Below are 22,872 nucleotides of genomic sequence, written 5' to 3'. Positions count from 1 at the left end.
CCTGGTTTGGAGGGATGGATGAGATGATGGAATGTATTCCTGCCTGTGACCTCACGCTAACTGAGTAGCATGGAGCTTAAGACAGGATTCTGATAGTCAAGGTCAAGTTGGTCTCTCTCCTGCCACATCTCCCCACTGCTCCTGACCAATAGCCTTTCCAGTGCTCAGTTAGGGATGCTGAAAATGGTTTCAAGAGATGACCAATGAAACACTGCTGCTACAAAGACCAGGATTCACTGAGAGAGGGTCCCTGGGTGCTGTCCCAGTGAATTGTAGACTGGTATAACTTTGAGTCTAGTGCATTTGTTACTTCACTGACTGACAGTCAATCCCTCTTACAGTATGAAGAATGACAGTAAAGATGATGTGGCAGCTTTGGACCTGAGTCTGGAGCTGGGTTGCCCAGTGAGGAGGAGGAAGATGCCTTCCCTGCAGACTCTGGACCACTCTACTCATGATTCCTTAAACATGCTGTGGACTGTTGTGTCTCTTCTGTAACCATGAACATCCCAGCCTTTTGGTCTGAAATGCCATTTCCTTTCATTTATGTCTGTGGAAACTGTTCTATGTCCAGTTCAAATTCATGAATCCACTAAATATTCAGGGGAAATAAAAGCAGGTAGGGGGAGTCTGACAGTACCAGTAACTCTCAGGGACTTGTGTCCTTGGAAATCACTTGCCTTTTCATTTTTTAAAAAATTTTGGTAAATAAACATTAAAAAATATTTACTTTTTTTTGTGGTTCTAGGGGTTGAATCCAGAGTCACTCTGCCTTTGAGTTACACCCCCAGTCCTTTTTTATTTTGATAAGGTCTCACTGAGTTGCCCAAGCTGGTGGGTGAACTTGCCATCCTCCTACTTCCGCCTCTGGAGTAGCTGGGATTATAGGCATGCACTACCACACCTGGCTATTTGAACCATTTTTAAGTGTACAACGTGTGCTATGGAACCAACCTAGGTGCCCTTCAACATATGAAGGGACAAAGAAAATGTGGTATATACACACAATGGAACATTACTCAACCATAAAGAATGAAATGATGGCATTTGCTGGTAAATAGATGGAACTGGAGACTATCATGCTAACTGAAATAAGCCAGTCCTAAAAAACCAAAGGCTGAATGTTCTCTCTGATATGTGGATGCTAACACACAATAAGGGGCAGGGAGGGAAGAATAGAAGACCACTAGATTAGACAAAAGGGAATGAAGGGAAGGGAGAGCGATGGGAATAGGAAAGACAGTAGAATGAATTGGATATAACTTTCCCATGTTCATATATGAATACATGACCAGTGAAACACCACATCATGTACAACCACAAGAATGGGATCCTCACTAGAGTAAATTATATTCCATATATATATAATATGCCAAAATACATTCTACTGTCATGTATATCTAAAAAGGACAAATAAAATAATTTTAAAGTGTATAACATGTGGCATTAAGTGTCTTCATTGTAGTGCAACCATCACCTCTACCCATCACCACAACTTCTTCATTTTCTCAAACTGAAATTCTGCCCACTGAATAATCACTCCACACTCCCCACTTCTCCTGCCCATACTACCCACTATTCTACTTTCTGTCTCTATGAATTTACCTTTCCTAGGTACCTGTTTAAATGGAATTATACAATATTTCTCCTTTTGCATCTGGCTTATTTCATATAACATGTTTTTCATACACATTGTAGCATATATCACAAATTTGCTCCTTTTTGCTGAATAATATTCCATTGTATGGATATGCCACATTAAAATTTTGTTCATATTTTTATTTTTTACTAAAACCATTTTTACTGGCACCTTACAATTTGCATAACAAATTGGGTTTCACTGTAGATATACCACATTTTGTTTTCTGTTCATCTGTGGAGAGACACTTGGGTTGTTTCCACCTCTTGACTATGATGAATACTACTACTCTGAACATTAATGTACAAGTATCTGTTTGTGCTCTGCATTCAGTTCTTTTGGGTTTATATCTAGAGTGGAATGGAGAGATCGTATGACAATTTTGTTCAACTTTGAGGGAGTGCCAAACTCTTCCTCAGTGGCCGCACCATTTTACCTCCCCATCAGTGGTGCACCAGGGTTCCACTTTCTCCACATCAGTGCCAAAACTAACTTTTTGTTGTTTTGAGAACAGACATCCTAATGTGATGCCAAGTGGCATCTTATTGTGATTTAGTTTGCACTTCACTAATGACCAAAGACACTGAGCATCTTTTCATGTGCTTATTGGTCCTTTGCATGACTTCTTTGGAGAAGCATCTATTCAAGTCTGTTGTCCATGTTTGAATTGGGTTTTGCTGTTTTTCTATCTTAGGAGTGCTTTATAGATTCTGAGTATTAATCCTAGAATAGATAGATGATTTACAAATAGTTTCATTCTGTGGGTTGTTTCCAGTCTCTAGATAATGTCCTTTGATGCACCAGTGCTTTTTCATTTTTAGATAACACTGAACCACTCTTAGATTTTAACTAATAAATTTTTTGGCATCTGTGTTCAAAAACCTTCCAATATTTGATTGTCCTGTGATAAACCTGCCAAGAAGTGACTAAACATTGTCTATTTTGTGTTAAATATACTCATTCGATACGGTCTTTATTACCTGTAGGCTGCTCACCAGTCAGCAGCTGGGAAACCCTGAATGCTATAGTTAAGCACATGGGCCATGGTCTTCCCAGGGACAAATTTCTTTTGAAATCAGAAGAACTTACTTTAAAGAGGGACATGAGGGCAACTCTGTTAGAAGGTATTCTGAGTATCACGTATGATTTAAAGAAACACGATCCCACAGTCCTCACAAAATGTACCAATTGCATTGGTGCTTGACACAAAGAACAGGGCTCAGTAATTGGAAGGATTAAAAGGAAATGAAGTCTAAGAATGTTTTCCATAACTGGTGCAAGTTTGAGGAAAGAGGTTGCACAGAGGCTACAATTCATATGCTTAATAACTTAGGGGAGAGTCTACGGAATTTTAATGGGGAATGACATTAAGGAATGATGTTTCTTTTAAAAAAATTAAGAACTATTAGTTGATATTTGTTTTGTCTGGAAATGAGAGAGGTTGTTGTTGCATGGTATCTTTTAATTTCAATGACAAATTCATTTCTGGGTTGAGGATGTAGTTCAGTGGTAGAGTATTTGCCTAGCATCTGTGAGGCCCTGGGATCATTATCCCTCACTGCCAAAAAAGAGTTATTCATTTCTTATAATAAATATGGCTTGAGTTCAAGGTTTAATCACACTTCTAAGACTTTTATTTATTTTTTTTTTGCAGTGCCAGAGATCAAATTAGGGCCTCACAATGCTAGCCAAGCCCTCTACCACTGAGTCACGTCTTCAGTACCCTTGCAAGATGTGGGCAGAGATCATTTCTTTCTATATATCCAGGCCTAGACAAGTGTCTGTCATAGAGTTGCCTTCCAATAGATATTTAAATAAATAGTTAATGGTTAAAGCTTTCCATCAAAAGAAGTCTCCCTCTAGTTTCCTAATTCTACAACTTCCAAGACTACCTTTTCTTTGTCTTCATGGGACCCACTGTTAGAAAAACACCAAAGCAGATGCTACTGCCTTGGGCTCCAACAAGAATACTACAAGCTTACAGTCTCTCCTATGTAATAACAGATTATTTCAGTCTCCCAGAGCATTCTAGAGGATAAATCATAGCCTGCTTGAGTATGCAGAGCTCACAGTCTTCAAGGGCAGCTCCCAAGAGAGACACTACATCAAGGCTACCATCATTCCCCTCTTGAGAAGTGTGTACAACACTGATCCTCAAAGAGGAACTGCCAGCACCATTCATGTCCTCAATTTGAGGTCAAGACTCTGACCAAGACAAGTCAGGCCAACTCTAAGCTGGGTCCATATTATGATCCCTGGGCTATCCTTATATCGATACTATACAGGTAAAGTACTCAGTCATATTGTTTGGTCCCAGAAGTGTGTTTGGGTTAAAAGGACTGATGAAGACATTTGGTACAGCCAAATTCCTTTGACATGTAGACTAGATGTTCCAGAATGGGCACTAGGCATCATCTCTTCTTGCAGTTAAGACTAAGCAGGGAAAGAAGCTACCTGCATGTTGAGATTTTGGAGAGTCTTGTTGCAAAGCCCAACACTGCTCTATTCTCAATCCTTTGTGGTAATACACAGAAAGGTTTTTTCAGACATGCTATTTGGGAGCTGTTTATTCAACAAACATGTATGAAGAATCTAGGATACAGGTTGCTTGCCCTGGAATTACAAACACACATGAGATATGACCTCCACATCAGGGTTTTAATTAGGCTGACCCTAAGTCCTGGTTTGCCCAGAGTCTCAGTGTTTATGCCTATTATATCCTATAGTTTCTCTGACTTATCTCATCTTATTGTCCTGAATTTCTCTCTTGTATTTTTACTTCTTTAAAAAATTGAATCCTGGGCTTTGCACATACTAGGCAAGCACTCTACCACTGAGCCACCTCCCCAACCCTGGAGTTCTCATTTTTTAAAAACTAAGTACTATTATTAATAAAATAAAGACTTTTATTAAAATGAGATGGGAAATGTTGAGTAGACCTTCACTTTCTACTTACTTCCATGTCTTGACTAGACATATGTGAGATGTATGCAGTGAATATAGTTCACATGTTAAGACATAATGCTTCCACTAAATTGAGAACCTCCTTACACTGAAATGCATTTTATAATTGATGTAAACATATAATTTGTAACTGTGCTCAAATGTAGTTCTATTTCTACCCAGAGAAATATAAGCTGTAGTTGCCAAATTTACATAAATTGAGTTTGAATATAACTGAACTACAAAAATCTTGCGATGAAGTTTAGGTTGAATTTTAAAATCCACCATTTCATCTGGGGAGTATGCAGTTATCTCTCTATGCTGGATTCAGTTGGATTTGAGAAATATTTGAGACTTTAAAGGACTAGTTTAAATGACAGGAAATTGATAAGCTTAGACAGCATTTAACTACAAAACATATTTTGTGAATTAATCTAAATGTCCTACAAAAAAGTGTTGGAGTTTTGGAAACAAGTCATCTACATTTTGATTGAATTCCATTCAAAATAAGTTGTAATCCATAACTAAGTTTTGGACAAATGAAACAGAAAACCTCACACTTTGAAGCTGGTCATGAATTGCAACTATTAAAAACAAAGCTTGCATACAGGAGGAATTGGAAATACAGATGACAAGAGCTCAAACTGCATAAAGGATTAAAATGTGAAATTCTGTAATTTTGTCTTAGAAATTGACGTGTGGGATGATCCTTCAAAACTTTAGTCCATAATATTCATACTGACTTGAGAAACTTATTCCACTGAAATGAACTTGTAATTGGGTTGGGGTGCACATAAATTCACAATTACTTTCAATTTAACTGTGATACTCTAAATGGAAGCTGCAGTTACCAAAATGTACCATTTTTTTACATTAATACACATACATAAATATATAGGAAGGAGCTAGAGTATATGAAGAAGAAAAATGCTGTGGCTTTAAGATAATACTTTGAAATCAAATAATCTTATGAAAAATACCATTGACAGGTATTTGTAAGATTTCTATCACTGAAACAAAATACCTGAAATAATCACCTTAAAGGGAGGAAAGGCATATTTGGGCTCATGATTTCAGAGTTTCCAGTCCACGATCAGTTGGCCCTATTACTTTTGGGCCCATGGCAAGGCAGAACATCATGGCAAGAGCACATGCTGGAGAAAACTTACTCACCTCATGGTGACCAAGAAGCACAGAGAGAGAAACTGACTTGACTGGGGTCCCACAATCCCCTTCAGGGAAATGCCCCAATGACGTAACTTCCTCCCTTTAGGCTCCACCTACTAAAGGTTCCACCACCTCTCAATAGCAACACAGTCTGGGGACCTAGCCTTTATCACATAAGCCTTTGGGGAACATTTAAGATTCAAATTGTAACAGTGTTAGATCTAGATAATGATGAAGACAACAATTAAAATACATAAAAATGTATCAAGAATGATCTGTTTATTATAATTTTCAGATAAATAATAGCAGATTTATTCTTTAATGTGCACATATATTTTTAAGGTATTTTGTGTTTGAAAATGATTTTTAATAGAATATTTTGTAGGTTCACCACTCAATGGATTTGTGAGAAAATATTTCAAGATATTAAATAGTATTAAATATTCTTTTCATTCTCAAAAAAGTCCTGGTTTAGATAATGAATTACACAGTTCCCTTACTTTTAATTTAGAAGAGGAAGAGAAGTGTAACAGAAAAAGAAAAAAATAGCAAAACTAGCAATAATGATAGACTAGGTACCTAGAAAGTACAATTAACATTGTACTCTCTTGCCAGTACAATTAAACATTGTAGTTAACGTATTTGTTAAAATCCTATTAAATTCACTGTTGAGCTTGTGAAAAAGTAAAGAATTCTTAGTCCCAAAATGGCAAGTAAAACTAGAAACTCAAAAAGCAGAATAGTAAAGTTCGCTGTTCTGGAAGATACCTACTGAGCCAGGTAACTTATTCAACTTAGTCTTAATATGACCTCAAAGTATATGGAAAGTAGAAGACAAAGCTCAAAGTCTGCCCAACATAGGATTTTTATGGAAAATTCCCCTCTCCTACAATTGTGCCCCTCACATACTGAAAATATGAAGGTCTTGCAGCACTGAGAATGGGAAGAAAGTCCAAGAATCTGGAAACTCCCTCTGAATTACATGCAGGTTTGCTGTCTTATTTCTCTATACCTGGGTGGTCCAAAAGTTTTCAAGCTGAAGGTATAATTTAGAATATGCTCAACTGGCACCTAGTAGAACTAAATATGAATGCTTTGTAAGTAAAGCATTCTTACCCGGGTCTCACAGATAAAATGCCAATGCAAATGAGTAGCCCCCAGACAAAAAATAAACACACAAAGAAACCAGGCACCCTGAGACAGAACCAGCAGAAACAACAGCTGGCAGAATGAGATGTGGAAACACAGATGACAAATAAACAAGTCGATCAACATGCTTAAGGAAATTAAGATGCTTAAAGAAATAAACACAACACAATATGACCAGGAATGGCTGATTTCGCTTCAGTGTTTTAAAAACAGGAACTGGCTTTACCCTCTAACCCTAAACAACTAGAAAACCAAACAAAATATAAGACAGAATGAATTTTGGATACCAGGTAACAGGCAGCAGAGGAAAGTAACCTTTGAAGGAAGGGAAGCAAATGACTTGAGCCCTGTTAAATGTCCCAGTCCACTGCCCAGAGAGTCTCCAGACCTCCAAATAGACCAAAGGAACCCAAAGAGAGACAGGAGTCCTGATGAGATGAGGGGGCAATGATCAGAATTTGGGGGATGTCAAAGCAGTTAAGTTTGATGGTTGAAACAGCAGAGAGCTGCAAAGCAAGAGTGAGAGTGAGCTCTCTGGAGCTCTTTGGTTGAGCACTGACCTGCACATGTGAGAAAATCACCAAGGCCTCTAAAGGAAAGGAGAGTTAGACAATCCCTGGAGGTAACAAGAACTGGGGATAATTTGTGTTCAAGTAAAAGAGTGGGAAAATTTGCTAATACACAGGGCATCCAGCAGAAGCCTTAGAAAGATATTGCTTTAATAGTGGGGTCAATTAACCCTAGGCTGCTTGGTATCTGCCTCTGTTAGTCAGCTTTCCATTTCCACAACAAATACCTGAATAAGTCAGCTTATAAAGGCAAAAGGTTCATTTTGTTGATGCTTGGTGAATTTGTCAAAATAACTTGGCAGAGTGAAGCTATCTGGTTCAGAAAATAGGGTATAGTTTAATGCCTCTCCATATCCTATATAGCTGACATGACCATAAAAATGGGTAGCTTATACTAGTATAGAATGGAGCTCCGATGACCACCAAGCAAGCCTGGTGGCACAAAGGTGTCCTCCTGGAAGTAGGGCAGGTTTCTAAAAAGTTGAAGGCAGTTGTCTGATTCATATGTTACAAAACAATGTAGAGTTTAGAGCAATTAGGTTCAATTAAAATTAGTGTAAAAAATAAGGAACCCAAAGAAAAAGACTTTATCATTATCATGATGATCTTATATGATAGGAGATAGTTATATAAACAAATAAATATCAGTGCCTGTAACAAAACACTTATAAAATGTCTTAGCTGTTGGAGGATGGAAACTATTTTTGTGGAGTCACAAATTGAGAGGGAGGAAGATCAGAGGCTTTGCAGAGGAGATAATATTTAAGATAAGCCTTAAAGAGTAAACAGGAAGGAATGCAAGGATATTTAGTATTAGAAAATTAATTTAATGATTAATGTAGTCTATCATATTAAAAGATTAAAGGAGGAAAAACCACACGATCATCTCATTAGATGCAGTAATGGGTTGGATAAAATTCAACAACTGGTTTTAAAGAATCTCTTAGAAATTCGTTACTAGAATAACAAAAATTTTGTGATGTCCCCTAAATGGAAAAATGATTTAGTCATGAAAATTAATGACTGGTAGCCATGCACATCAAAATGAAGTGCTGAGTTATAAAAAGGCCAACAAGAGAGTACGATTCCATTTATATAAAGTTAAAAAACAGACAAAACTAAATCTATTTTTAGGGACACATATTTAGGTAATAAAATAATAAACTAGGGGATTACAACCACAAAATTCAGCATAGTGGTCACCTCTGGAACAGGTAGGAGGGGGAGGGAATCATTGAAGAGCACCCGAAGCCTTGTAGGGCATTAAAATGACCTATTTCCTAATCTAAGTGGTAGTCTCACAGATATTTGTTATTCTGTAGACTGGGAAGATGTTTCTACATCTGTACATATGACACATCTCACAATTAAAACATGAACGAAGCAGAAACCCACTAATGGAGAAGGAATATACAGTGTGTGTGTGTGTGTGTTTCTTGCAGGGCCTCCTCACATATACAAGGCAAGTGCTCCATCACTGAGGTCATCCCAGCCCTTATAATATGCTCTTGATAACTATTGACTGACTTATTGATGAATAAGTGAATGAATGAATGAACAAAGTCACTGGAAGTAGAAGAAATAACATCTGCAAAGCACGGGCCCAGGAGGAACGAGAGCGCAAGGGTCTTTGGTAATCTCTACCTGGGTTCTTTGACCAGGAGGGTGGGTGAGTCCCAAATTAGGAAACACGTGATAGGTCAGGAAAGGGTTTTTGCAGGAAGCGTTTAGGGTTTGGAGAAGGGGCAAATCGGATGCATTCCGGGGTATTCTGGTAGCTGTGGGGAGGGCGGGTGAAATTACCATTACCGAAAAGAATCCTCGGGAGCTGCAGAGCCATGCACCCTAGGGTGCAGTCGCCACTCGAGTCTGGGTACCAGCTCCCCGCTGGCATGGACCCGTGGAAAGCTCAGCAGGTCAGCGGAAGCCCAGTGTCCTGGCGGAGGGAACCCGGAGGAGGAGGAGACTGCAAAGATCCGCCCGGGAAAAGGAAGAAATGGGGCTGCCAATGCAGAATGGAGAGGATGGCCTCCCTTTGGGAGGAGAAGACCACCAGCCTGCAGGAAATTATAGATGGGGACAGGCCCGCCGACTTGCCCCTAATTTTCCATGGCCATACCCAATAGGCAGATCAATGATGGGATGGGTGGAGATGGAGATGATATGGAAATGTTCATGAAGGAGATGAGAGAAATCAGGAGAAAACTTAGGGAACTGCAGTTGAGGAATTAATAGCGTGTTCTTACGTGGGAGCTCTCTATCACCACGACCATTGTGATGAATTTCGCCTTATGTCTCGACTTCTGCCATTTTCCATACGATTAATACTGATTCCCATTCTTTTCCTTTTCCTCGCATTTTCCTGATATGACTTTACTGATCCATTTACTGTGAACCTTATGTTATTTCCATGTGTCAAGTGGGTCTTGCGTTACGAGCTTGATTCTATTGCCTTTGCACCCAGTCTGAGTTTCTGTCAGCAGTAGAGTTTTGCCCATTTGCTTGGAAAAATGTAAAGTTATATAAAGCAGTTAAAAAGCAATCTAAAACAAAACAAAGCAAAACAAAAACAAAAATCCCCAAAAACACAATCCTCAAAAGGAGACTGGATGTAGTATGTGCCCTTACGGAAAGGAAAAGTGAATTTCCTTCAGGAAACTACAGGAGAAAACCCTTAGTGCAAACAACAATTGCAATTAGTCCCTAACACGGGATGTTGGTTTCAGGTATGGCAAGGTCTCTTTGGAGAAATAAACCTTGAAGTGGCTTGAAGGAAAATCTGACATGGTTTTTAAAGAGCTGACACATTTAACCCTTAGAAAAACTGGCATGTCAAGGCATACAGAACTAGGGAATGTATGCTTATAAGGGGGCCCTGAACTTGGACACTGACTCCCCTAATTTTTATTGATCTCATTGGTAAGAAGTAGGAGAGAGGAAAAGGTAGGAAGGACAAATAAACAGAAACGTAACTGTGGTCATTGTCCTAAAAGACTAAATATTGTCAAGTTTCCTAAAGTCTGTGATTCCTTGATCTAGTGACAAATTTACTATAACCATCTTTATCTCTTTGGATTTCTCCTTATTATATCAAAATGAAATCCAGCTCTGTTTTAGTTAGAATTACTAGGTACATTAGACAATTTGGTACAACTTAACTGCTCCTTGAGTATAACTATCTGAAAAGTGTTCAATTACACACAGAATGAATTATCACCTCATTTGCATGGACCAAAAAAAATCTATTAATGCTCAATTGAGCCTGAACCAGTTGTAAAACAGGTGAGAATTTATGGTTGGATAATCTGATTGAAGCTCTATTAATGTTCAAGACAGTTTCTAAATGAATTAAGCCCCAACTCATTTGTATGCTCCATCCCTTCAAATGCCTAATTGTGCCTAAATCAAGCTATCCTTGAGTAATTACGCAGCCCTCGGGGTGCCCAGGGGCATCTTGGGCCCTCTGTGCACTGGCCCAGACTAACCCAAAGCCCTCCTCCTTTGGCTGTTTTCTTCCTGGTAGCAAAGTGACTTGTGATATGATGATTAGTTATCATTAAAGATAACAATTAGCTTTGGATTCAGAGTCTTGCGCTTGGCTCAGTAGTTGATCATGATTTGTGTCAGGCAAGCTCTACATCAACACAGTGAATGGCAGAGCAGCTGTAACTGGAACGGCACAGACCTTAAAAGGACGGAGTGTGGGGACACCGGGAAGCATGAGTAGCAGTGAGTGGGAATAGGCAAGGAGAGAACGGGAGTCGTCCACTCTGTCCAGGCAGCCTTAATTACTGTCCTCGAGGCTCCCTCTTCATCTGCAGACCCCTTCTTTCCCTTCTTTGGCTGATATGACCATGTTATCAGGCATCGCACCTGGGTGTTTAATATCTGTATCCCCACATGTCACAAGTGGCCAAGAGTGGAATCATCTGCTGTGGTCCTAGTGCCTTGTGTACTATAGGGGCCTAATAGATATTTTCAAATGAACAAGTACGTGAAATGAATAAATTGATAAAATAACTTTTATTTCTGCAGTACGTTTCTCAAATGAATTCCTGTGTATGTTTGGTAGCCTCGATTAGACTGGATGGGATCTGTCCCTTAAACTCCTCAACCAGTTCCTTTGGGCCAGAATCATCCTTGCTGATCAGAGCAGCACTGAGCTCCATGAATCATGGAGTTACATTTTATGAACCACAAGGGATATAAAGTGAAAGGTGAAATCTGTATCACTCAAGTTAACCCTGAAAATGTCCTTGGAGGAAAATCTGTCTCTTACGAAGAACAACTGTGGTAAGATTTTACTTAACTTTCATGACACATCGATATCTCTGGTAGGGCACCTGAGAAGTACTTGGCTTGCATTTAAGGGCCATAGTCTATGGAAAAAAAAATGTGTCTTTAAAAAATATTGGGATCCTGCCCCAGTTGGTGGGATATACGAACACAACTGGGAGTTCAGTAGCATCTGACCCCTAATCCCACCCAAAGGACTCATGGAGGGTGGAGTCACAGGCCTCCTTAAATTGTTTTTTCAGTCGTATACAGAACAAGACTGAGCATATCTGAATCAGGAGGCGACCCTAAATGCTAGGCACACACACTCTTATTAAATAAATACGTGAGGTTTCCATTTTAATAAAAGAAAATTGTAATATACTTGACCAAAAGAGAGACATACTTTTTAAGTCAATGAGTACATAAAAAAATGAGACTGCCAGATTAATCTGGCTTATAACATTTCAGAATATTTTGAAGCAATTATCTTTTTGCCTTTGAAGGCAAATGTTAAAACTATTATCTTTTAGCCTCTTCTTTAAAGAGGCTCACAGACATTGTCTCAATGGGACTTGTGATATATTTCTGAGGTGAATAAATACGAACGAGGACTCTGATCTTGCTGGTGGAGACATGAAAAGCTCAGGTAGAGTCTTGAAGTGTATGGAGGTCAGCAATGGTCCCAACGCCAGAATCCCTGTGCCCTGGCCTCAGTTCAATCAGCTCCCCCAGTCCAGTTGCAATCCATCTCTTTTAGAAACCACAGCTATTCAACGCCACATACTTCTTTGGGTGCTCAGTCTGAAGAAAGTTCACAAATTCCTATTGAGAGATTGACTACCTTAATCTGCTGACCGTGGACATTCCCAAAGCTTCTATTATCAGCCAGATGTCTGCGGAAGCTCACTATCTCACACTCTGACAACCTTGCCATCGTTCTCACCTCTCCCTTATCCCTTCCCTACCTTGCTTGTACTCAGCAAAGCTTCACCACACAGCCTGGGTGATAACCTCTCCGACTCTGACAGAAGTCTGTTCAATCAGGAGCACCTCGACACACCTAATGGACACAGTCACCCAGGGAGGGAGAGATGGAAATTGTCTTATCAGTCAACTGTGCCAGTGCCTAGTTCTCCAGTGTGGGAAATGGTTCTATTTTTTTTCTGCTGGAGCTGCCGCCCAGGTAAAGCAGGAGGGCTTTGTGGGTGGGAGTCCTGTAGCTGTGGAATAATTCGGTTTTCCCTTCTCCCCTGAGCCTTGAACATAAGCCCTAGGTCAGAAGAGTCTTATTGATTCCAATATGCTTATTTAATATCGCTGATTCAGTCCAGGTAAGTGATTGGGTCCTGAGTGGGAGATTTACTTTCCTACTTTTATCTTCTTCATTTCATGTTTCTCACTTCTTTAAGTACTTGACAAATTGGTCCCAGCAGGCAATCATAGAAACAGGCAAGACCAGGAGACAGACCTGAATGAATGTCAAGCTGGCCACCGTTGTTTCCACCTGGCAGATCTATGCTTCACTTACAATCAAGGTCACATATTTAAATGTTGCAGATACATTTGATACATGGACATGCCTCATTTGTTATTTCAACAAATATTGATTGAGTACCAACAACATTCCAGACACTGTGCTGGGTAATATTGGGAGGAGTGAGGTAGCCCTGTTACCTAGTAGCTGTATAAACTTGGACAAGTTACTCCACTACTCTGTGTCTCAGTTTCCCCATCTGGAGTATAAGAATGACCATGATGGTACCTATGTCCTGGGTAGTTGACAGAATTAAATACCCATAAAGCTCTTAGAATAGCTTTTGGTACTCTATAAGAGAACAATGACTATGAACTGCTATCATTATGGTGACACTGAGAAGTAACCCTTATGTGGAGCTTAATTTTCTAAGTATAGAAAAATCAGAAAATAAATATTGGACACTATTATTTTCTTCTCCTTATGATTCAGAATGTCTTTATGTTAGGGACCTCTACTCTATTGGAAAGATCAAGAAAAAATTCTCACTCTTCTTGCTGCCTTTTCAGTTATCTCTTCCCATGGGAGGAAAAGGTCTTACTGCTGAGGGTGGTGCATGTGACCCTGGGCATGTACAGCCCAACTCGTCAGTCTGTCTCCTTCTTCCTACAGGCCTCGACCTTCCTTCTCCACCACAGCCACTGGTGTTCAGGTATGGCCAGGTATGGGTTCAGGTATGGCCATTCTACCAACCTGATTCTGCACTTTCCTGAGTTCCCAGATCTGTTCATGGAGAGGCAGAAAGAGGCCTCCTACTCTGATAGAATTAAGAGGATAGGGGGTTTTAATTCCCAGACACCCTCTTATATCTATTTGATAGCTGGTTCAGAAACTAGAAAGAAGAGACCTTGATTAGTAATCTCATAAATGGCACTGAAGAAAGAAAAACTGGAAAAGCCAGAAGGGAAATGAAGATGTCTCTTGATCCAGTTATGTCCCATTATCCAACAGGGACCAGCTAGAGTGGACAGAGAAAAGGACAAGCCATGGTGGCTTGCTGCCCAGAGATTCTGATTGAGTTGGGGCTTAATATTCTGCTCCCAATTCAATGAGAGAATAATGCTCTTGAGGACAAAAAGGATAACCTGTGTAGTTCACATGTCAAACCAATGGTACAACAACCAATGACCCCAGTAGATTCCCAAATGGTGCCATAGCTCCAGGACTGATTTGCAGAGAATGAGCCAGGCAGTTAATTAACTGACAATTGCTGCCTAGATTGTTATGAAAATAATAACAATCTTTGGAAATTTCCATAATTAAGTATGAAAATGCCACTGGCCAGGGAAGCAAACAGTTATGAGGGGAGAATAAAAGAAAGTGAGAATGCTAAAAATTTCATTAAAAGGGGGACTTCTGTGTCCCAGTGACATTCTGGGTTCACTTTCTCTCCACCCTGTCATTAAAATGTACAAAAATGAATGTTTTCGGAGCAGCAATGCTAAGAATTATCATTGCTGCAGTTGCCTGGCAACCTGAGACTTTGGTTATTTTATTTCTAAACAGGGAATGCTATAAAATGATAGCCAGAGTTTGTGCAAATAGTTCTAAATTGATGTTCCCTCTGTAAATCAAAAAGAGATAATCTAGCATTAATGTACATTTAAAGGAGGCTAAATATGCATGTGTGTGTATCTGTCTCGTACACGAAGATTCTTCCACAGAGCTTCTCCCATCTCCTGCTATCTTAAGTAAGTTGGGAGAATTGATATTTCTTTGCATTTTTCTGGCAAATATCAATTTAATTTAATGGTACATGTAAATAATAATCAAGTTCAGAGGGACAGGCCTATGGAGCCAGGAGAACTGAAGGTCACAGCTAATAGTAATCTTGAGCCACTTTTCTCCAGTCTTCCAGACCCAGAGTGGGTTTCCAGTTCTGAGGGTGCCCAGCAGATCCCAAAAGCTAATTGGATACTGAGAGGAAGTGTTCCTCCAGACAAGACTGAGGACTGTCTGCATGCTTCAGAGAGGAGCATCCCATAATGTCCTTAGGAATCTAGGCTTGCTGCTGCAGGTGTATACTGCCTCATGCAGAAGAGCCGTTAACATTTTGAAAAAGCTGCCTCAGTGATAAAATGTCATTTCCTCGGAGTCACTGACTTGAATTTGCGTTTCTAGTGCTGCCTGCTGGTTTGAGTGAATTGCTGTGCTAGAGGAAGCTGCTGTATTCTTATACATGACCTGGTTCCTGACCCCTCACGAAAGCCTTTGGAGGAAAAGCATTCCCATTACAGAGCTGTGCAAGGGCATCCTTATCACTCGGGTGGGAAAGAGGCTTCTGGAAGTTGATTCTGCTGGTAGTGTTTGCTTACAGTCTGAAGCTTCTGACAACAAACTGCCTCAGGCTCCACCTGCTTTCTTGCAGTTATTGGACCACGGAGAGAGAGGAAGTGAAGTCAGCACAGTTGCCTGGGCCCTGAAGCCCGTCGGTGACTGATCTGAACAAACAAGGATTAGGACTCCTGTCTGCACCACAGACCAAACCCATAAAAGAGGGGAACCAAGCATCACTTACATCATGGGATGGTAATGCAGCACCATTTTGTAAGTTGCCTGGGAAGAGTATGTCAGACAGACACAACATGAGAGGGTCACAGAGTCATTTTCCATGATGTCTTATTAAGTAAGAGCCAAAATATTATATATCTGTTGTTTAGAAACAAGAGTATGAGCATCCTGTTGGCAAATAAGCAAATAGATTTGAAATCAGTTAAGGCTTAGACACACCAGGACATAAATTCCTTAAGTAACAAAATCCTTATGTTGTCTTTCAGGAAAAGCTCTCAGAATCTGCTCAAGGACAGTTTGAAAGTGACTTTTCAAGAACAGACACGTGCAGAAGTAGCCAGCACATGGGGTCAATGACCTTTGGATATCACAAGTGCAAAGTCCCCTCAACAGAAATGACAGCTTCCCTGAAAGAAACATGTGATCTATGAAGAAGAACAATGATCATCCACTCTGTGCAAAGGAAACAAAACAAAACCTAAAACTGAGCTGCAGGCGTAGCTCAGTAGCTCAGGGATAGAGTGCTTGCTTAGCATGTCTGAGGCTCTGGGATCATCACCAGCCCTGGAAAAAAAAAAAAAAAAAAGACCTAAAACTTCTCCCTCTCATCATTTAATCAACAAGCAGCTTCTCCCTTCTTCCTTCCCATGAATTCCCCTGCTACTAACCATCAACAGATGAGAAAAGCTTTCTTTTTAAATTTTCTATCTACTTATCAGTTGACCCTCAATAAAAAGCTTTTTCTTTTTGTAAAAATCAGGTGCCACAGAATTGGCTTTGGTGTGAGTTGGGCAGAGGCCTCCTGCTCAGTATCAGATGATATGACCTACCAAAGCAACTGTTTTTCCAAATGGAGTAAATAGGGCCTGAAGTGTCACGATGTATGCTTCCTAAGGGTTTATACCCTTTATAAGACAACATCTAAAAAGGACCAGAAATTCTATTTTGAGAGAATTAAGTTGTGGTTAGAATTTGAGTCTTTGAGTCTCTGGAAAGATTATAGGCCTTCGGAAGAACTGGGATATAGCATTTTTACTAAAGCTAAAGTTCACCCTGGCCTTTTGGGAACCAAACCTAGGGGTGTAGACCTAGGAGACTGGTCTGTGAATGAGAATTCATGACAACGCCTCCCCTTTTTAAAAAATCTATGAAATGGGAAGACTCCTAGCACCTTGTTGCCCAAGGAGTGGTAAGGAATAGCAAAAGACTGTAATGAATGAGCCTGCAGGAAATTTGCAAATGTGCGTCGAAATGCTCAGGATGAGGACAGATTTTCTGGTCATGAGGTTTCCCCAAAGTTAGAGAGTAATTTGTGCAGCCTGTCAGTGCATAACTGACTAGGGGGTTGGAGGCTTTGATGGTCTCCTTGACTTCCCTGCATGCCTTTCTGAATGGTGTCACCATTTAGGATTGATTTATGGTTTCAGGATTGGCCAGCAAGCCCGTGCTGTGTAATGGCTGAGGTTGGGAGCCTGCTCTGGGCCTGCGTCTGTCATTTGCAAAGGCAATATCATTTGCAAAGTCAGAACCATTCAGGGCACATCTAGGGTGCCTGTGGGAGCAACAGGATGGGTAATGAATCCAAACTCACTCTCCGGCTTGCTCACATGACAAATCGTCTGGTACAGTGATGAAGAGAAATGAAGACAGCCTATATCCCCTCTGTGCACATTCCAGTTAATTTCCCAGAAGCAAGCACTAGTAATGCAGGTCCCAAGCACAGAGTTGTCTAGGGTGACAAATGAAGAAGCAGTGGGATTTTTGTGTTTTGTGTTTTGGTGGGGTGGGGAAGGGTAAAAATATGGAGTTTGATTTTCTGGGTTTTTGTTGTTGTTGTTGTTGTTGTTTGTTTGTTTCTTTTCCAGCAAGTGAGCAGAAACAAGAAGAAACTGTATGAGTAAGAAACTTTCCTTCTCCGAGGAACCAATGCAAAGACTAAGTTTGACATCCTGAAAGGTGTTTAGTATGCTAACAAAATGCTGCATAATGTGGCTTCAGAGCACTGATGGAATTGATAAAAGAAATCTGGGCCATCCTGCTGTGCCAGATACCCCTGCTGTGCAGAGCAAGGCAGCTAATATATTACAGAGCTTGATGAAAAGGGGGAGCAGGTCAGCCACGTGGGCGCAGAGCTGCCAAGGTCTCTGAAACTGTGAAAAGTGATGCAGTTTGATCCTGCCACCAACTGGCTGGGTGATTTGAGTAAATCTTTGTCTTATCTTTCTGTGCCCCCAAAGAGAATAGTTTCTAGTTGATTAATCACTTTGCAAATGCAATGTGCAGACACCAAATGTTAAATCAATGCTGTGGCTGAGAACCTGAGAAAATGTTATGGCGAAGCTTATAAATAACCATGAACAGGAAGGACCAAGGGAGGGTAGTAAGGACCAAGGAATGACAGAACAAATGTACTAGCTAATGGATGTTTGGGGAGGACATAGTTGACTGGCTGGTGAGGCTACCATGCTATCATAACTCAGCCATGGGCTGCCCAACAAGCTCTTGGTGAGCTGTGGTAGGCAAAGAAAGGACAGCTGATGGAAGTGTGTGCCTGAAGATCAGTGGTTCGACCAGTTGTCCTGATGGCAGGGGACAACCCCATCACTGTGTCTCATGCAGACACAGCATTTATGTTAAGTCTATGCTTAACATACACATAGAGACACTATGATCAGTACTCTGAATGCCAGAATGGAAGGAAGGAAACTCCCTGGAATTGACAGACACATGTCTGCAGAGACTGGGGAGTTGGGGTGGGGGGTTTGCGCTTGTCCTTTTAAGAGGGCAGGTGGCTGGTTGTTAAGGCTACCTGAGGTTAAAAATATGTTTAATTTAATAAGAGACCTTAAATTAGTAATAAAAATCTTAATGTTTCCCTATTTGTTTATAGTAAAACCTAACTCTAACCATAAGGAAGTTACTTTATCTAAATTAAAAATAATTTCATATGCTTATAGTCATTCATCCCTCCCACCATCGATTCAAAAAGTATTTATTAAAATCATAAAGGCATGCCACTCTTCAGAAAACCCGTGTGAGCAATACAAGTAAATATACAAACAGTGACCTCATAAGGTGGTATCTTGAATTTTATCTCCATTATGATCTATTGTTATCACATTCACAGTCATGAGTCTCATTTTATAGAAACCAACTAGGACTACCTTCATTTCTTTCTTTCTTTCTTTCTTTCTTTCTTTCTTTCTTTCTTTCTTTCTTTCTTTCTTTCTTTCTTCCCTTCTTTTTTTGAACTCACAAGTTGAGTTTATTTAACAACAGAAATAATAGAAATGAAACTTTACAAAACTTAACTTGAATTTTTTTTTTCTCAATGACTTGGGAAAACTATTTCCAGGTTTATCAAGTGGAAATCCAAATTTCAAGAATTGTCTCAGACTGGAATATAATCACATTTATACTTCTATAAGGTTAGTAATGGTGCTCCCAGTGGAAAATAAAATCACAGTGTTTTTAGCAGGTCTGACATCAACTTAGGGCAGAGGGAAGGAGAACTCAAGGACTCATCCTGAATCTCAGTTACTGTAAAACAAACTGCTTGATTTACCTTTTACCTCCCTTACTATAACTTGCATTTTGTAGAATTTTCACAGATTGAAAATGATTCCATATATTTTTATACATAGCAATTCTGTAAGGTAGGTATTATTTCCATTTAAATAAATAAGGATAGCCTCAACCAGATTATCATTATTGGTTACTGGCCATAGTGTTCTATATTCTACCAAAAAACTTCCATATACTAATTGTATATCATTGTGAGTCTTATATTCCTGAGATATAGAAAAGATATACAGTTATAACCCTTATTTAATGATTATGAAAGGGTCTATAGCTAGTAAGATGCACAGCTGGGCATTGTCAGAGGCCTGGATAGCCAGTGGAGCACCCACTACCCCAACACATTGCCCAGTGAGCTGGGTGATGGTGGTGAGGGTTGGTTGAGCTGGGTCAGTTATGGGCATAGATGGTAGGGCAAGTTCCTGGTTATGCCAGACATGGGAGCTGCTCTAATTTCATCATCTTGGAGCAATAACAGAAAGAGAGAAAGAATATAATATGTAGAACAAACATTTGCATGGAATAGTGCCAGGTAATTCCCCAAACCTAACACACTCTCCTAAGTAGGGATGCCAGATAACATATAGGATTCCTATGGAATCCACACAATAAAGGGGGGGCATACTTACACTAAAAAATTATTTGTTTATCTGGAATCCAAATGTAACTGACACCTGGTTTTTTTTTTATTGGTTTAATTTGACAGTCTTAAAGAAAAGTCAATCTTCAGCCAGTTGCTCACATCACTATGAAATACACACATCAGTACAATGGTGACAATAATTCATAACTAGTCATTGTGATTGGAGACCTCAACTGAGATGATTTCTTATTTCTTCTGAGTAGCTTAAAGTTAGTACTGGAATTAATTTAAGTATTTCTAAAACTCTTCAATATGGAAGATGATACATTACACAATTGTTAGCTAAGGCTGATCTATGGCTCTGAACTACTAATTTGGCTCAGACTGTCCCTCTGTGCCACACTTCTCCATAGATGGAACTGGACTGAGTCTTCCACACCCAGCTCTGGTTCCATGTTTACCCCACTTATCTTTCAAGTAGAATCACTTACTTGTATGGGATATGTTTGCTGCCATTGACGAGAGCCAGGATGACATTGCCCAATGCGGACAGTGAGAGGCACAGCCCTGAACCTCCTTCTCGATTTTTGCTAAGAGCTTTCACACAGCTGCCAAGATCAATGAGATGCAGGCGACTGCGACCTCCAGACACTATCATGGGAGAGAAGACAAGAGAAGAGAGAATAGGTAAGTTATAACAAACACTCTTCTGTTCTTCATGCAGCTCCTTGGGAAATCTGAGAAGAAAAAGAAAATTGGAAAGAAGAGGTTGATGTTCATGATCTAGTGGGAAATCCAAACAATATCATATTGGGTTACAAATAGCACTGGTCCTCTTAAATTCTGCCTACGACAATCGCTGACCTGCTAAAACATGATATTCATACTATAAACAAATGAATAGTTCCAGTACTTTGGATTGGATGATATTTTAGAAAAGGCAAATGTCTAACTAAAGGAGGAAAAAGGTTTGTAACTTAATGTCCTCTGGATAGCAGAATTCTGAAACCCATCAAGTTAAAATCTGATTGGCCCACGAGTGATTGTCTGCTTTGGTTGATCACTGTAGAGACCCACCCCAACTCAAATTTCAGCCATGAATCATGTTGATAACCCAAGTAAAATCTGGAAGAAGTAAGAGTTAGGTGTAGAGACAGAGAAGACCCAAATATTTGCTGAGTATCTGCCAATTGCCAGGTGCCACACAAACTGTAGTCTCATTCAGTTTTCATGGTAAAATTATAAATTAAATACTATTATCCTTTTCTATAGATGAGAAAATTAAACTCAGAAAAATCAGGAAATTTGCCCATGAGTATTTCTGCTTCTGCTTTAGAAGAAGTAATGAGGACCTGATTGGTCCTCTTACTTGAAACAACCAAAAAATGGATAAAATGTATAAAACAACTGTAAGACATGAGACATCAAGCAGCAAGAACAATGATGGTCCCTGAGAAATGGGGAGATAAGGAAGGCAAATACTTCCTATATCTCATCATATTGCTTTGAGAGAATTTCCAGGCCTGGTAGAGGGAGAAGGGACTCAGGTAGAAGCTGGTGAATTCCCTGATTTGAGGAGAGAGGAGAGGCCAAGGCAACAGTTTACTGAACAGAGTATTGGAAAGGAGAGAACTCTAGAGACTTACAGAAGGTCCCATGAGTATTCAGCTGAGTACTGATCAGCAAGTGCATATGAAGAAACTACCTATAGCTAGGGAACTGACCATCTGAAAAGAATAGAGGTAACAGTGCACACGGCTACAAATAGTGTTTTTTATCCCACCAGCCAGACTGGTAAATCTCAATATTCAAAGGATATTAGGTAGAGTACTCAGAAGGGTCTTGCTTCAGTAATGGGGGATACTTAGTGCTGGATGGAGCACAGACCTGGTTCCATTGAACAAATATTAAAAGCAAGACCATTAAGGATCAAACCATTTCCAGGTAATCAACTACATCTTCAAAGAAACCTTAAGAATATTTACAAGGTACAAAAATATCTAGCAGCCAACAAGGCAAATCCAAATGTCTGACACCTAATAAAAATAACTAGGCATTGCAAAGAAGCAGGGAAATGAGATTTATAATGAAGGGATAATTGAAACCAACCCAGAATGAGCATAGGTGTTAGAATTGACAGAGAGAGCTATTAAAACAGTCATTAAGACTTACTTCAAATGTTCAAAAAGTTAAACAGAGACATGGAATATGTATTTTTAAAAAGGCAAAATGAACCTCTAGGGATGAACACTATAATGTGTGAGATGAAAAACATACTGGGTAGAATAGCAGATTAGACATTGTAAAAGGAAAGATGAGTAAGTTTGAAGAACTAGCAATATAAATTCTTCAAAAGGAAATACACAGAGAGAATTACAAGTTCAAAACAAACAAACAAACAAAAAACAGGTAGAAAAATAAAAGAGCTGTAGTATTTCAAGTATCCCAATATATGTAACTGGAATTCCTGAAGGAGACAGAGTGTGTTACAGATGAAATACTTGAAGAAATAATGGCTAAAACTTCCCTAAATCTGATGAAAACCATAAGCCCACAGATCTGAGAATCTCAATCAGCTCCAAGCACAAGAAACATGAAAACTACAGCAAGGCACATCATAATCACACTGCTCAAAATCAATGATCAAGAGAAAAATCTCAAGAACAGCCCGAGGAACAAAAGCATATTACATATAGAGGAACAATGATGCGTGTGACGGCACATTTCTCGCTGGAAATAATGCAAGTGAGAAGAAGATGGTGCAGCAAAATTTTTAAAGTACTAAAAATTGTCAAACTCAAAGTACACACCCATAAAAAGCATCCCTTCAAAACAAAAGGAAAATAAAGACATTTCCAGACTTTAAAAAGCTGAAGGAATTCACCAAAGGTAGATTCACAAAGGAAAGAAATAAACAAAG

The 22,872-nt window shown here is 39.6% G+C and overlaps 1 protein-coding gene and 1 pseudogene across 2 annotated transcripts in view; one reads left to right on the top strand and one right to left on the bottom strand.

Annotated features, from left to right (window-relative positions):
* Kif26b (kinesin family member 26B) overlaps positions 1-22,872 on the bottom strand; it is a 500,968-nt gene that overhangs the window by 53,976 nt on the left and 424,120 nt on the right. For both annotated transcript variants that reach the window (XM_047521119.1, XM_047521120.1), the window contains one exon: positions 20,444-20,603. In XM_047521119.1, the coding sequence (XP_047377075.1) occupies positions 20,444-20,603 (160 nt within the window). The remainder of the gene's footprint in view (positions 1-20,443; positions 20,604-22,872) is intronic.
* LOC124961893 (uncharacterized) lies at positions 9,021-9,833 on the top strand (annotated as a pseudogene).

The sequence above is a fragment of the Sciurus carolinensis genome, chromosome 12, assembly GCF_902686445.1.
Source record: "Sciurus carolinensis chromosome 12, mSciCar1.2, whole genome shotgun sequence".
NCBI lineage: Eukaryota > Metazoa > Chordata > Mammalia > Rodentia > Sciuridae > Sciurus > Sciurus carolinensis.
The sequence above is the reverse complement of the archived record's forward strand: the minus strand, read 5'-3'. Positions and strand labels throughout refer to the sequence as shown.